Source organism: Salmo salar, chromosome ssa14 (genome assembly GCF_905237065.1).
Source record: "Salmo salar chromosome ssa14, Ssal_v3.1, whole genome shotgun sequence".
Classification (NCBI taxonomy): domain Eukaryota; kingdom Metazoa; phylum Chordata; class Actinopteri; order Salmoniformes; family Salmonidae; genus Salmo; species Salmo salar.
The window spans coordinates 14,193,683-14,209,176 of NC_059455.1; the positions used below are offsets into that span (position 1 = coordinate 14,193,683).

A 15,494-nucleotide genomic window follows, 5' to 3' on the forward strand; every position below is an offset into this window, starting at 1 on the left:
GATTACTGTGTACTAGGGAAAGGACGATACCTAGTCAGTTGTACAACTGAATGCATTCAACTGAAATGTGTCTTCCGCACTTAACCCAACCCCTCTGAATCAGAGAGGTGCTGGTTGCTGCCTTAATCAACATCCACGTCATCAGTGCCCGGGAACAGTGGGTTAAATGCCTTGCTCGGGGGCAGAATGACAGATTTTTTACCTTGTCAGCTCAGGGATTCGATCCAGCAACCTTTCCGGTTACTGGCCCAACGCTCCTACCCGACAAGGCTACCTTACTCAGGTAAGCACAGTAAATCCTCTTAGTTTCACCACAAGTAAAAATGTGATATTAGTTGGATTGACATTAAGAGGATGGTTTTCAGTATCTTAGTGGTTATTCTTTGGTCTGAGAGGTGAAAGAGAAAATGAAGGATGGTTCAACAGGTGTTCTGTGCTTAATTATTCAACAACCTCTCTTCCTCTCCATTCCTCCCTGCTCTATTTTTCAAGCCCTTTCCTTATTTCCCCTGCTCCCTACTTTCTCCTGGGATCGTGTTCGCCGTACTGAACACTAATTCAGCTGCTAGACGTTCAGAAATATTTCAGTAGAGAGCCGTTCAAAACTCTCTCAAACCTGAGGCTCCAATGCTCATGTCGTTTGCATATTCGTTACACTTTGCAATCAACAGTTGTTGTGTTTTCATCAGTCCTGTAATCAAGGCATCCAATTAACCGAGGCAGATGAGATATTAACTAACAAACTCATTTCACCCACCGTGATAACTATAGGAGCAGATTCATTTGAGAGAGAAAAGGAGAGGGGGGTGAAATGGTATAAATAAATTATCAGAATCTCTCCCTCCCTCCCTCTCTCCCTCCGGGAGCATTGAACAGTAGTTACCCATCCAAGTGCCCAAATGACTGAGCCATGTAAAAGTCAATGCAGTCTTCATGGCTGTAGACTCAACTTAGCTTGGTAGAAAACCTTTCAGAGAGAAGTTCAGCATTAAGGAGAGAGATTGGAGGTTAGGTCCTGTGATAGACTAGCATCCTGTCCTTGTACGTCAAGTTGTCTCACATTAGAGAAACAGGAGATAGGCTCCTGCTACTTTACTGGCCTTTTACCTTTTGGTCAAAAGAAGGACTGCTAAAAGGTTGAAAAAGAAAGAGAGTTGAGAATATGCAACATATTTGTAGTTTATGGACACACTGCTCAGTTTGGAACAAGCTGTTCTGTACACAGATATTTGTTTTGGAGACATTTCGCTCCATTTGATACTGGGGGACAAGCAAACATTTATATTTACCAACTTGCAGAAAATTATTTGGAAAAAAGCCCTTGAACACAAACACCTCCTGCAACTTTAAGGCGGAAGAGTGGAAGATTTTTCTTAATTCCTGAGACTTGGGTAACTTAAGGTTCATACTGAAAAGGTGAACATTTAGCCGTCTGAGTCTGTTGGGTTTGGTGCATACAAACATACACATGCTTTCTCAAACTAACACACCTCCTCTGTTACTCTCACCACATGCCTGCCAAAAGAGCTCAGCTCCGGATAAGTTAATTCAACACACGGCCCCCTTCTGACAAAAAGTTCCACAACACATTCCTATATGCATGTTCTTATAACTCATTCACTCAGTGGTCTATAGTCTACTGCGTGTGCTTCTCTTGACGTGTCTCTGGCACTAGTCAGGATGTTGTGCAACCTTCTCTTAGTTGAAGATGGCGCCGGAAGAAATGGCAGCCATTTTACGGGTGACTAACCAATTGTGCTATTATGTGTTTTTTCCGCGTTATTTGTAACTTATTTTGCACATAATGCATCTGCAACCGTATCTTACAGCAAAAAAAGAGCTTCTGGATATCAGGACAGCGATCACTCACCTCAGGTTAGACAAAATATTTTTTTCTTCAACAAGCAGGACGCACAGGATGTACTTCAGACACCTGACAAGGCCAAAATCCCCGTCATTGGCAGGAGAAAGAGACGCAGGTATAGAGGACACAGGGCGGGGTGCCTCGTAAGGATCCGCCGATGGCGAGTGAGAAATATGCCCTTACCATTAATATTACTTGCCAACGTACAATCATTGGACAATAAATTAGACGAGGTACGATGACGAATATCCTACCAACGGGACATCAAAATCTGTAACATCTTATGTTTCACCGAATCGTGGCTGAATTACGACATGGAAAACATTCAGCTAGCGGGATATACGCTGCAACGGCTAGACAGAACAGCACACTCCAGTAAGACGAGGGGTCTGTGTATATTTCTAAACAACAGCTGGTGCACGAAATCTAAGGAAGTCTCTAGATTTTGCTTACCTGAAGTAGAGTAGCTCATGATAAGCTGTAGACCACACTATTTGCCAAGAGAGTTTATCTATTTTTTTCATGGCTGTTAATTTATCACCACAGACGGACGCTGGCACTAAGACCGCACCGAGTCAGCTGTATAAGGAAATAAGCAAACAGGAACCACTCACCCAGAGGTGGCGCTCCTAGTGGCCGGGGACTTTAATGCAGGGAAACTTAAATCAGTTTTACCTCATTTCTATCAGCATGTTAAATGCACAACCAGAGGGAAAAAAATTCTAGATCACATTTACTCTACACACAGAGACGTGTAGAATGCTCTCCCTTGCCCTCCATTTGGCAAATCTGACCATAATTATGTCCTCTTGATTCCTGCTTTCAAGCAAAAATGAAAGCAGGAAGCACCAGTGACTTGGTCTATAAAAAAGTGGTCAGATGAAGCAGATGCTAAACTACAGGACTGTTTTGCTAGCACAGAATGGAATATGTTCCGGGATTCTTCCGATGGCATTGAGGAGTACACCACATCAGTCACTGGCTTTATCAATAAGTGCATCAAGGACATCGTCCCCACGCGCGTCGGATGTGGCAGGGCCTGCAAACTATTACAGACTACAAAGGGAAGCACAACTGCAAGCTGCCCAGTGACATAAGCCTACCAGACGAGCTAAATCACTTCTATGCTCGCTTCGAGGCAAGCAACACTGAGGCATGCATGAGAGCATCAGCTGTTCCGGACGACTGTGTGATCACGCTCTCCGTAGCCGACGTAAGACCTTTAAACAGGTCAACATTCACAAGGCTGCGGGGCCAGACGGATTACCAGGACGTGTCCTCCGAGCATGTGCTGACCAACTGGCAGGTGTCTTTACTGACATTTTCAACATGTTCCTGATTGAGTCTGTAATACCAACATGCTTCAAGCAGACCACCATAGTCCCTGTGCACAAGAGCACTAAGGTAACCTGCCTAAATGACTACAGACCCGTAGCACTCACATCCGTAGCCATGAAGTCCTCCGAAAGGCTTGTAATGGCTCAAATTAACACCATTATCCCAGAAACCCTAGACCCACTCCAATTTGCATACCACTCAAACAGATGCACAGATGATGCAATCTCTATTGCACTTCACACTGCCCTTTCCCACCTGGACAAAAGGAACACCTACGTGGGAATGCTATTCATTGATTACAGCTCAGTGTTCAACACCATAGTGCCCTCAAAGCTCATCACTAAGCTAAGGATCCTGGGACTAAACACCTCCCTCTGCAACTGGATCCTGGATTTCCTGACGGGCCGCCCCCAGGTGGTGAGGGTAGGTAGCAACACATTTGCCACGATGATCCTCAACACTGGAGCCCCTTAGGGGTGCGTGCTCAGTCCCCTCCTGTACTTCCTGTTCACCGATGACTGCATGGCCAGGCATGACTCCAACACCATCATTAAGTTTGCAGATGACCCAACAGTGGTAGGCCTGATCACCGACAGCAACGAGACAGCCTATAGGGAGGAGGTCAGAGACCTGGCTGGGTGGTGCCAGAATAACAACCTATCCCTCAACGTAATCAAGACAAAGGAGATGATTGTGGACTACAGGACAAGGAGGACCAAGCACGCCCCATTCTCATTTACGTGGCTGTAGTGGAGCAGGTTGAGAGCTTCAAGTTCCTTGGTGTCCACATCACCAACAAACTAGAATGGTCCAAACACACCAAGACAGTCGTGAAGAGCGCACGACAAGACCAATTTTCCCTCAGGAGACTGAAAAGATTTGGCATGGGTCCTCAGATCCTCAAAAGGTTCTACAGCTGCAACACTGAGAGCATCCTGACTGGTTGCATCACTGCCTGGTATGGCAACTGCTCGGCCTCCGACCGCAAGGCACTACAGAGGGTAGTGCGTACGGCCCAGTACATCACTGGGGCTAAGCTGCCTGCCATCCAGGACCTCTACACCAGGCAGTGTCAGAGGAAGGCCCTCAAAATTGTCAAAGACCCCAGCCACCCCAGTCATAGACTGTTCTCTCTACTACCGCATGGCAAGCTGTACCGGAGCGCCAAGTCTAGGACAAAAAGGCTTCAACAGTTTTTACCCCCAAGCCATAAGTCTCCTGAACAGGTAATCAAATGGCTACCCAGACTATTTGCATTGTGTCCCAGCACCCCCCCCGCCAACCCCTCTTTTACGCTGCTGCTACACTCTGTTTATCATCTATGCATAGTCACTTTAACTATAACTACATGTACATATTACCTCAATTAGCCAGACTAACCGGTGCCCCCACACATTGACTCTGTACCTGTACATAGCCTCGCTACTGTTATTTTCACTGTTTTTATTTTGTATTTCTTTACTTATGTATTGTGTTCCTAATACCAATTTTTTTACTTAAAAATCGCACTGTTGGTTAGGGCTTGTAAGTAAGCATTTCACTGTAAGGTCTACACCTGTTGTATTCGGCGCACGTGACAAATAAACTTTGATTTTATTTGATTTAGTTATTTCTCAGGCGGACCGCCTCACTATCACTGATCCCCTTTACACTGATACTGTAAATGGGACCTGCCTCATGTAGGCATTGACAACTCTCTCCTGTGGTACTCTGGGCTCAACTCCTTGGTCCTGCTGCAGGACCACTCTGCCCAGCGGCTGACAGCCAGGTTTATTGCCTATGTGGCCAGCCCGGGCACAGTGTACCTAAGCATTGGGTCAACAGAGCCGCCTTCCACTCTCAGATGCTGGTGCACCAAGCTCCAGCCTCTAAATGGTGAAAGACCTACGGTTCGATTTGTTCGCTTCATGTCACAAGAGTAGCCGAGGAAAGAGGCAGGTGAATGTTTGGTACGGGAGTTGGCCAGGTCCTTTTTTGTGACAAAGAGACAGGCGAGACACAAAGAATTCCACTCCAAATGAAAAAGATGGATGGGAACTACCAAGAGACTTCTGCCAACAGATTGTGGTGGACATTCAACACAAGGGACACCTGAAGCCAATCTTAAAATGAATCACTTTTTATTATCAGCAAGCTGGAGAGGTTACAACAAACTCTGCACACCGTACAGGTCTATCAGAAGCTCTGTTGGGGCAGTCCCAGCAGCTGTCTTATATACAGCTATACACTGACAAGTTATATTTGCATGATTTAGCATAATTAATTCATCATTATCATTACTTGAGACAACTCGGTTGTTCCCATAGCAATATTCTGGTCGACTGCCAAGTTGAGGATCAGTGACAGTGAGGATTCCTCCATCTGCAATCAGTCCGTCACCTGCACGAACCCATCTAATTAGTGATTAGGAAGTAGCATTGATTTGATCCATAAAACAGTACATTTCCCTCACATGATCAAGGAGGCCTAAGTCGCGTTCACCAACCACCAGCAGATCACAGGCATCCAGGGGAACCTGACGCCTTTATAGTTACAGCGTGGCGTCTTCCATGTTTCCACATAACCGTCTCTAGTAAACCAAACCAGGCAAGGAAGTTGGAGTCGGTACATTGACACACTGATGCAAATAAATGAACATGGTGTGTATACAACAAACCACGTTGTCTGCTTTTAAAAGCATCAGAGGAGCATGACGATCTTCGGTTCATTATTTATTTATTTATTTTATATTGGGACGGATTTAACATTTGCAGTTCTGGAATTTGTTGTGTGTTAAGTTTGTGCGTGTGTGTGTGTGTGTGTGTGTGTGGACTCCGATTTGTGTGTTTCTGGCAAAAATCCCACTGAGAACAAGGTCAAAGTAGCCCAGCCTGCAGAGTAATAGCTAATGCATGTCACTCTGTCACCATGACCACAGAAAACACACACACACAGCAGGGGTGGTAACTGGCCCACAGAGGGATGGCGGACCAGACAGGAATAGGCAGAAAGGTACAGATAGATATGTAAACAGAATGCCCAATCAAACTCCCTCCAGCCTTCACTACACAACAACAACAACCCTATTCAAAGCCTTAAGGCCAAGGAGGTCCCTTGTATTAACAGGAAGTAGCCAACCTATTTAGATAAGGAATAGCATGACTGACATAGTACTACTAATGGCTGAAAGGTGATGTAGGTTGAACTGGCTTTCGTTTTCAGTGTACATATAAGACTGGTAACACAACACAAAATAAAACGTTTTTTTAATCCGTTTTTTTTTTTATCATAAGAAAAGAGCCAATAACATAGAGAACACAGTAAAATCTGCCTGAAGATGATGCCAACAGTTTGTGGACTAAATTATTAGGCTACAGGAGATGAGCATTACCAAAAGATAAAAAGCAGAGAGGATTAACGACTACCACATGAACCTCAAAATGGCAGACTTCATTACCTCTCTTCTGTAGTCAATATAAGGTCTAATCTGGGTCTCATCTTACAATGCATGCATGGTGGACAAACTCCTAAGAGAACTCCTCATCAACATAAATCTTTTAGTATTTTCATTTATGAAGATAGACACAGTCATCATACTTAATGAGTAAACTAAAGTGGCATTTGTGACTTCTAAAATGCACGTGTAAGAGTGTGTAAAAGTGTTTGTATAATAGCTATGTAATAGTCGCTCCCTATCCCAGTCTGCTGTCCCCACATGCTTCAAGATGGCCACCATTGTTCCTGTACCCATGAAGGCCCTCACCGTCAACAAAACAAAAGGTGATGATCGTGGACTTCAGGAAACAGCAGAGGGAGCCGCCTGGTACGGCAACTGCACCGCCCTCAACCGCAAGGCTCTCCAGAGGGTGGTGCGGTCTTCACAATGCATCACCGGGGGCAAACTACCTGCCCTCCAGGACACCTACACCCCCCGATGTCACAGGAAAGCCAAAAAGATCATCAAGGACAACAACCTCCCGAGCCGCTGCCTGTTCACCCCGCTAACATCCAGAAGGCGTGGTCAGTACAGGTGCATCAAAGCTGGGACCGAGAGACTGAAAAATAGCTTCTATCTCAAGGCCATCAGACTGTTAAACAGCCATCACTAACCCAGCTGCTGCCTACATACAGACTCAAATCATTGGCCACTTTAATAAATGGATCACAAGTCACTTTAAATAATGCCACTTTAACAATGTTTACATATCTTACATTACCCATCTCATATGTACACTACCATTCAAACGTTTGGGGTCACTTTGAAATGTCCTTGTTTTTGAAAGAAAAGCATTTCTGGGCCATTCAAATAACATCAAATTGATCAGAAATACAGTGTAGACATTGTTAATGTTGTAAATGTCAAACTGTCTCTAACCAGAATAGAAAGAGTGGGAGGCCCCGGTGCACAGGGGCGGAGCCAGAGGGGTGTCTGGGGTGGCATTGGACACCCCTGACATCTGATTGGCCACCCCGGGTGCCACCCCAAAATTTCATTCGCTACTGGCAGTTTGATGCTGATTGACATCTCATTTCACCTCTTGTTGAAAGAAGCATTTATTTTGACATTCGGCAGCACATTTTTCAAATCGAGGTCGAGAGAATATTAAGTTGGTTGCGAGATACAGAAGAATAAGAAGAACATACAGAAGAAGAAGAGAGAATATTTCCACAGCTCCACGAGCTCTTTTCGCGATTGGCGAAAGCATCATATTTGAAGTAAGTTTTAAGGTTTAGCATTGGGTTTAGGTTTCCTGAACAACTGTTACGAACATTGAGTCGCTGTGTAAGTTAACATTAGACCTTTGGCTCCATTAACAGACAGTTAATCAGATAAGAGAGATCGGTTCCCAATTTAGCCTAACATTATGTTTACATCTGTGCTAGTAATACATGAATATACAGTGCAGTGTCGTAAGTTACAGTATACGAATGTTTAGCTAATGTGGGGTAACTAGTAGGCTACAGCTGTCAGTGTTCAGCAAGTTAACATTCAGCAATTTGAAAAGCATTAACTCAGTTAGATTTTCGTACTTTAACTCAAAACGAACAATTGTTATTATCAATCTGTTAATGTTACTCAAAAGATGACCACAATTTGCTAATAGCCTGTTTGCTATCGCAAAGGTGTAAGAAATTATAGCTAGCTAAGATACTTACTGCAAAGTAGGGCTAGCCATGATCTAACTAGTAACTTAGGCTGGTAGTTGATTTTAAGGTACAGTTATGATAATAGGGATTTGTAATTAAGATTGGACTAAAATGTGGGTAATTGTATGCTTAGATGTAACCATAGACTGTCTTATTTTTGCATAGGGTCAATTAAACATGAAAAGAAAGGGAGAGATATCAGACTTCTGTTCCTAGAGGACCCAATGGTAGGCCAGGCCTATACTTTAAACTACACATTTTAGTTAACAGCTGTTAGTATCTAATCTTGTGGATCTCTTAATTATACATTTCCATAGAGATATGACACATTATTTAACGTGTATTTCAGACATTTCAAGATCCAGAGAAGAGGGTCCTGTACAGCCGTGTTTGAAAACATTTCCCAGAATTCAGCATGGTACTAGGAAAAGGGCTTTCAACAATTCCTGGTATAAGGACAATTCATGGCTTGAATATTCTGTAAGTCAAGATTCAACTTATTGTTTCGTCTGTAGGCATTTGTCTCTGCCCAATACACCTGAATCTGTCTTCACATCACAGTCAGGTTTTTGTAACTGGAAAAAGGCACTGTTTAAAGATTCTGGGTTTAAGCTCCATTCGAAGGCCGAGCATCATATCAATGCTATATATGCTTGGAGTCAGAATAAAAGGGCTATTGACAGCAACTCATCAATGTTAGATGTCATAAATGAGGACCGGAAAAAGAAAGTGGAGGAAAACTGTACTTATATTAAAACAAATGCAGATGTGCTCCTATTAACTATCACTCAAAATATAGAGCAGAGAGGTCATCGAGAGTCTGGTCTCTCACAACAAGGGTAATTCTTTTGACAATCTTAGAAGAAATTGCAAAGCATGACCCTCTCATAGAGAAAAGGATGAATGCCTGTGGCAATGCTAAGTACACATGCCACCAAATCCAGAAGGAAGTTCTTGAGGGCTTAGCTGACATGGTACAAAGTGAAATAATAAGAGAAGTTTAAAAAAGTGACGTTTTCAGTGTCATTGCAGATTAAACCAAAGATTTAAAGAAAAAAGAACAAATGTCTTTAGTTGTGAGGTACTATTACAACGGGGCCATCCACGAAAACCTTTTACACTTTCAGGCAGCTGAAAGCTTAGATGCAGCAGGTCTCACAAAAATGATAATTGATTGCCTTGAAAAACATGGTCTGGACTACAGAAATGATCTTGTGGGGCAAGACTATGACGGTGCGTCCGACCATGAGCGGAAAGCATTCTGGTGTGTCTGCACGGATTAAAAACAGTGCACGATTTGCATTTTATGTGCACTGTAATGCACATTGTTTGAATTTGGTTCTTGTCGATGCTGTAAAATCAGTGCCTGAGGCAGTTCACTTTTTTGCTCTCCTGCAGAAGCTTTATAACGTGGTATCTGGCTCGTACGTTCATCCCAAGTGGCTTGCAGTTCAGAAAGAGCTGTATCCACAGCAGCAGCCCAGGGAACTACAGAGACTTACGGATGTAAGGTGGGAATACAGATACATGGCATGCCGTAATCTGAGGGACAGGCTTCCAGCAGTTCTGAGAGTGCTACAGGATATCACACTTGAAAATAGTGGTGATAGATCAGTGGAGGCAAGGGGCCTTCTTACTCAGATTTACATTTCATAGGGCTTTTGGTTACCTTTTGTAAAGTGCTTGGTGATGCCAAATGTCTTTCTGACATGCTCCAATCAAGCTCTCTTGACCTAGCAAGGACTGTGGATCTAGTAGGTGCCCTTACAGACACATTACAGGACTACAGAAGTGAGCGCTACTTTGGAGAACTATGGAAAGCGGTTGAAGAGATTGCAGAGCACTGCAAAATGTGTGTACAAACAGTGTGTAAAAGACAGCTTAAGATTTCATGACTCATTGATGATGAGCACTCTAGGACAGAAAAATAGTGACCAAAGTGATGGTGAGAGCTTCCAAAGAGCTATCTTTTATCAGGTGCTTGACAGTCTCACAGCTGAGCTGCAGAGGACTTTTTCTAAAAAGAATTGCGAGATAATGCAAGGGGTCCAGTCTCTCAACCCAAAGAGTACAACATTCTTGAATGAGGAGCCTCTGTTTGCCTTTGCTTAGACCTTTGAGTCAGATTTAGAGGACCCCAAACATGAGGTTCATCAAACCAAGCGGCTTCTTGAAAGGAGAGAAAAGTGGAAGGGACAGCCCGTCTACTCTCCTTGACTTTGTTGTGTTTCTAGAATCTTATAAAGAGGTCTTCCATGAGCTATTTCGACTTTGTACGATTTCTGTTGTTACACCAGTCAGCAGTGCTTCTTGCGAGAGAAGTACAACGCTGTGTACTACTCCCTTCACAGAATAGCGCAAACTGGCTCTAACCAGAATAGAGCAAGACTGAGCAAGAAGACAAGTACATTTGAGTGTCTAGTTTGAGAAACAGACGCCTCACAAGTCCTCAACTGGCAGCTTCATTAAATAGTACCCGCAAAACACCAGTCTCAACGTCAACAGTGAAGAGGTGACTCCGGGATGCTGGCCTTCTAGGCAGAGTTGCAAAGAAAAAGCCATATTTCAGACTGGCCAACAAAAAGAAAAGATTAAGATGGGCAAAAGAACACAGACACTGGACAGAGATATGGCTTTTTCTTTGCAACTACTCAACTTCACTCTTATTCTGGTCATGGTTAGCATGTCCCCAGACTATGTAACTTTCACAATTCTCTGTTTGAGTGATTTAGTTTTATGTGTCCTGAAAGCTGGGGTGGGAACACATTTGGTTTGGACTTACCTCTCTCACTCCAAATCTAATGAGAATGCTGTAATGACCATAGATATTTATTTAACCTTTATTTTATCAGGGAGTCATACTGGGCGGTCATAAAAACAAAAACATTAATCAGTAATAAGGTCCTCAATCAGCCTTCTGAACTGCCATAGAGGCACCAAAACATTAAATGTAAGAACATTTTAAAGGTTGTTCCACGAATAAGGTGCAAGAAAACTAAAAGCTGATTTATCTAACTCAGTAGACACCAAAGGAATTTCCAGAGTTAACCATCCCTGAGATCAGGTGTGGTAACTCTGTCTAAAGTTTAGTAAAGATGTTCGGTACAGTGGGACTTTTTATAGAAGGGCTTTATAAATGAAAACATAGCAATATATCAACCTGTACATGACATCAAAGAGGGCCAACCAACTTCCTGGTAGAGAGTGCAGTGATGAGTGCTAGAATTGTTGCCCGTAATAAAGCGCAGTGCGCTATGATAAACTGCATCTAACGGCTTTAATGAAGTGGCTGCTGTGTTCATATTGATGACGTCGCCATAGTCTAGGACCGATAGGAACATCGACTGAATAATCTGCTTTCTACTATTTTGTGAAAGGCAGGACCTATTTATATAGAAAAGTACAATTTTTATTCTCATACTTTTAACTACAATATACAGTATATACAAAAGTATGTGGACACCAAATGAGTGGATTTGGCTATTTCAGCCACATCTGTTGCTGACAGGTGTATAAAATCGAGCACACAGCCATGCAATCTCCATAGACAAACATTGGCAGTCGAATGGCCTTACTGAAGAGCTCAGTGACTTTCAACGTGGCACCGTCATAGGATGCCACCTTTCCAACAAGTCAGTTCATCACATTTCTGCCCTGCTAGAGCTGCCCCGGTCAACTGTAAGTTCTGTTATTGTGAAGTGGAAACATCTAGGAGCAACAATGGCTCATTGTGCGGTTGGCCACACAAATTCACAGAACGGGACCGCCGAGTGCTGAAGCGTGTAAAAATCGTCTATCCTCGGTTGCAACACGAGTTTCAAACTGCCTCTGGAAGCAACGTCAGCACAAGAACTGTTAGTCGAGAGCTCCATGAAATGGGTTTCCATGCCCGAGCAGTCGCACACAATCCTAAAATCACCATGCGCAATGCCAAGCATCAGCTGGAGTGGTGTAAAGCTCGCTACCATTGGACTGGAGCAGTGGAAATGCGTTCTCTGGAGTGATGAAATCGCTCACCATCTGGCAGTCCGACGGACGAATCTGAGTTTGGTGGATGTCAGGAGAACACTACCTGTCCCAATATATAATGCCAACTGTAAAGTTTGGTGGATGAGGAATAATAATGGCCTGGGGCTGTTTTTAAATGGTTCAGGCTAGGCCTCTCAGTTCCAGTGAAGGGAAATCTTAACGCTACAGCATGCAATGAAATTCTAGACGATTCTGTACTTCCAACTTTGCATCAGTCTTAAGCAAGGCCTCTAGCCCATCACAGATAGTAAATTGATGAAATGAAAACAAAGATTCACTAGAAGCTGACGGGTAAACCGTCGAGTCAGCTACAGTAGGCTGGCAGAGGGAAGAGCAGTCGATTGACTGACCAGGGTCAATTAAACCACTGTTTCTCTCAAATAAAAAGCCTGCTGAGATAAAATGATGATTAAAAGCATCACTTATCCCATTCTTCTCCGTTAGGACGCCAGAGTCAGACAGAACTGCTGAAGCTGGGAGGAAGAGGAATGTGTACACTTCAGTGCGTTTACTGTTTCCCAACATTTTAAAGGATCTCCAGCAGAGGCTGAGATAGAGCTTAAAAAGTAGCTTGATTTAGCTTTATTAATTGACTACATCTGTTTCTCAATTGTCTGAATGATTGCTAGTCAACTTGATTTGGCCCAGGGCTGATTTCTCATTTGAATGCGCTCAGAAGAAAAGCAAGGGTTAGATCTATATTTCACTCTGAATTGTTTAAAATGGGCGTGTTTATCTGCTAGAGGAATAAATATGGGGGATACATTTTGTAGAACCAACCCAAGAGGAATACATGTCATGTCTCCTCATGTGTCTTCTTAATTAAATGATGAGTATTTTGCGGGTAATTAAACGATGAGTATTTTGCGGTTTCTTATCTCTAATACATACTATGGGACAATGACCACTGAGATCATATCCAAATACATTTACGTCATTTAGCAGACGCTCTTATCCAGAGCGACTTACAAATTGGTGCATTCACCTTATGATAACCATTTTTTTTGGGGGGGGGGTAGAAGGATTACTTAATCCTTAAAGAGGTGGGGTTTCAGGTGTCTCCTGGACAAATATTTATGGAAGTTGTTAGTATGAATTAAATAAATCAATGAGGAATTAACATGTTTTTTCACATTTAGCCATGTTGGTTTTGAGATCAATTGAGTCCGAATAAAATGAATGCATATACTCTTAAATTGATTTGAGGCCGCGGATAGCCAACCTAGATTAAAATTCCCATTCCCTAAAATGACCAACTCCGAGGAAAATGATGATAATGGTGCTGACCGTTCAGTCCTATTTTAGGCTGTGTTTTTGAAAGACACCCACGCCTTTGATACATACCTCACCACCGTGACCGTCAAATATCCCGAATATAGACGGATGACTCTTGTTGGTGATGTCCGTGAGCACCTCGAAGCGGTCCTCCATGTGGTCACGCCGCCCCTGAATGGAGTACACCGCCACATTGTTATTTTTGAACTCCCAGGTTTTGGAGAACTCCGCGTCTAGGACGTTCAGGCCCCCCAACCTGTCGTTCTGCATTATCTCCGCCACTTTCCCCTTCACCATCTTCACGGCATCCCGGCTAGACTTGACGATGGTCTTCACCTCGTCCGTGTGGAAGAAGTAACTCCACAAGGCCAAGCTAATGCATAGCAGAAACAATGTCTCTGGCCTCAGGAGGAAATAACGCATGATCCGACCCAAAAGAGACAACAGCGTCATTGTGTCTCCTATCATCACACGCAAGAAAACTACTGACTGTCGCTCCCCTCGTGCAATTCACTCCATTATATCCGTTCAAATGGGACAATAAAAAAACGTCCACCATAAAAAAAATGTCTGATGTCAGAACTGCTATAAATATATCAAATTGGATTTAAATGGTCAATGTATTCCCACGATTTACTCAGCCGAATATAACCACAGTGAAGTGAAGAGCAAAGGACGAACGTGGTCACAGTCATTGGCTAGGCCCGCTGTCTTGAAATATACACGCGAGACTGTCCTCCTGGCTCTCCGAAGGACAGCTGCAGCAAGAGAATCTGCCGACAAAAAACCGTTATGAAGCCGCTTTCGTCTGTAGCCCATTGCAGGCTTCGCGAATAACGGGCGAAGACCCAGCGGAATGTGAGGAGTTGTCACCGGGGGCGACGTAGGGGTTTGGTGGCCTCTTTTTGCGTTTACCCCGTTTCTTGTGTGGGAAATGCTCCTATTCAGCTTCTACTCACCCGCATCAACAACACCCCCCCCCTCTCTCTCCTCCCTCCCTCAGTTTTCAACTCTAGTCTGGGATGACAGCATGCGCAGCTGCGGCAGAACGTCCTGATGGATCATCACCACACTTGCAGCAAGTGGGGGAATAGCCTTATTATTAATTATTTCTTAAATATAGCTTTCTTCCTTTTTTTCTTCCAGTAGGCTTATTTAGTTTTCTTGAGGAATATGACACATTTCAGTCCTATCTGCTTACTAAAATGTCATTAACTGTAGAGTTGTATTATCATTAAATGTTTTATTGAAATGTTAGGGCTATTCCACTTATTACACTTGGGTATCAGGTGTGTTGGTGTTGGGATGCACATTGGTGGCTGTCGGGGAAAGGGTTAGTGACCACTGAACACGAGCCTTATCAAACAGTACCACAAGTAAAGTAGCCCTCTGGTGGCTGAAACTAATTTCCTTTTGTCTCTTATTGAGATGAAATACAAATAGTCCCTCTAAACTGCTTTTCGACTGTAACACCAGTGTTTCACTAGTGTATATATCCATATAATACTAGGGAAATTGTTTCCATAGCTAGGGCTGATTGTGATCAAAACAGTCTGCATAATCAAAACAGTTGCTATATAAATATATATAAATGATATATAAATATTATTTTTTTCTTCTATATGTATACTTTGACAATGTAAGTAATAATGAACTTGCCATGTCAATAAAGTCAATTGAATTGAATTGATTTGTGAGAAGGTGTGAAAGTTCACAGTTAGCCATTGTTATATAATGCCAGCTGAGCCATGGCCCAGTGAGACACAAGTACTGGCCCGCATAGATGGAAACAGAAATGTCTGAGCCTTTTGGATATTTCATTTTTTATTTAACCTTTATTTGTTACCTTGTCAGCTCGGGG

The 15,494-nt window shown here is 43.2% G+C and overlaps 1 protein-coding gene across 1 annotated transcript in view; it reads right to left on the bottom strand.

Annotated features, from left to right (window-relative positions):
- The window catches only part of LOC106568925 (protein phosphatase 1L), a 29,287-nt gene extending 14,662 nt beyond the window's left edge, over positions 1 to 14,625 (bottom strand). Inside the window, exon 1 of the mRNA XM_014139763.2 lies at positions 13,703 to 14,625. Coding sequence (XP_013995238.1) covers positions 13,703 to 14,101 — 399 coding nt within the window. The 5' untranslated portion in view covers positions 14,102 to 14,625. The remainder of the gene's footprint in view (positions 1 to 13,702) is intronic.
- Between the last annotated feature and the right edge of the window lie 869 nt (positions 14,626 to 15,494).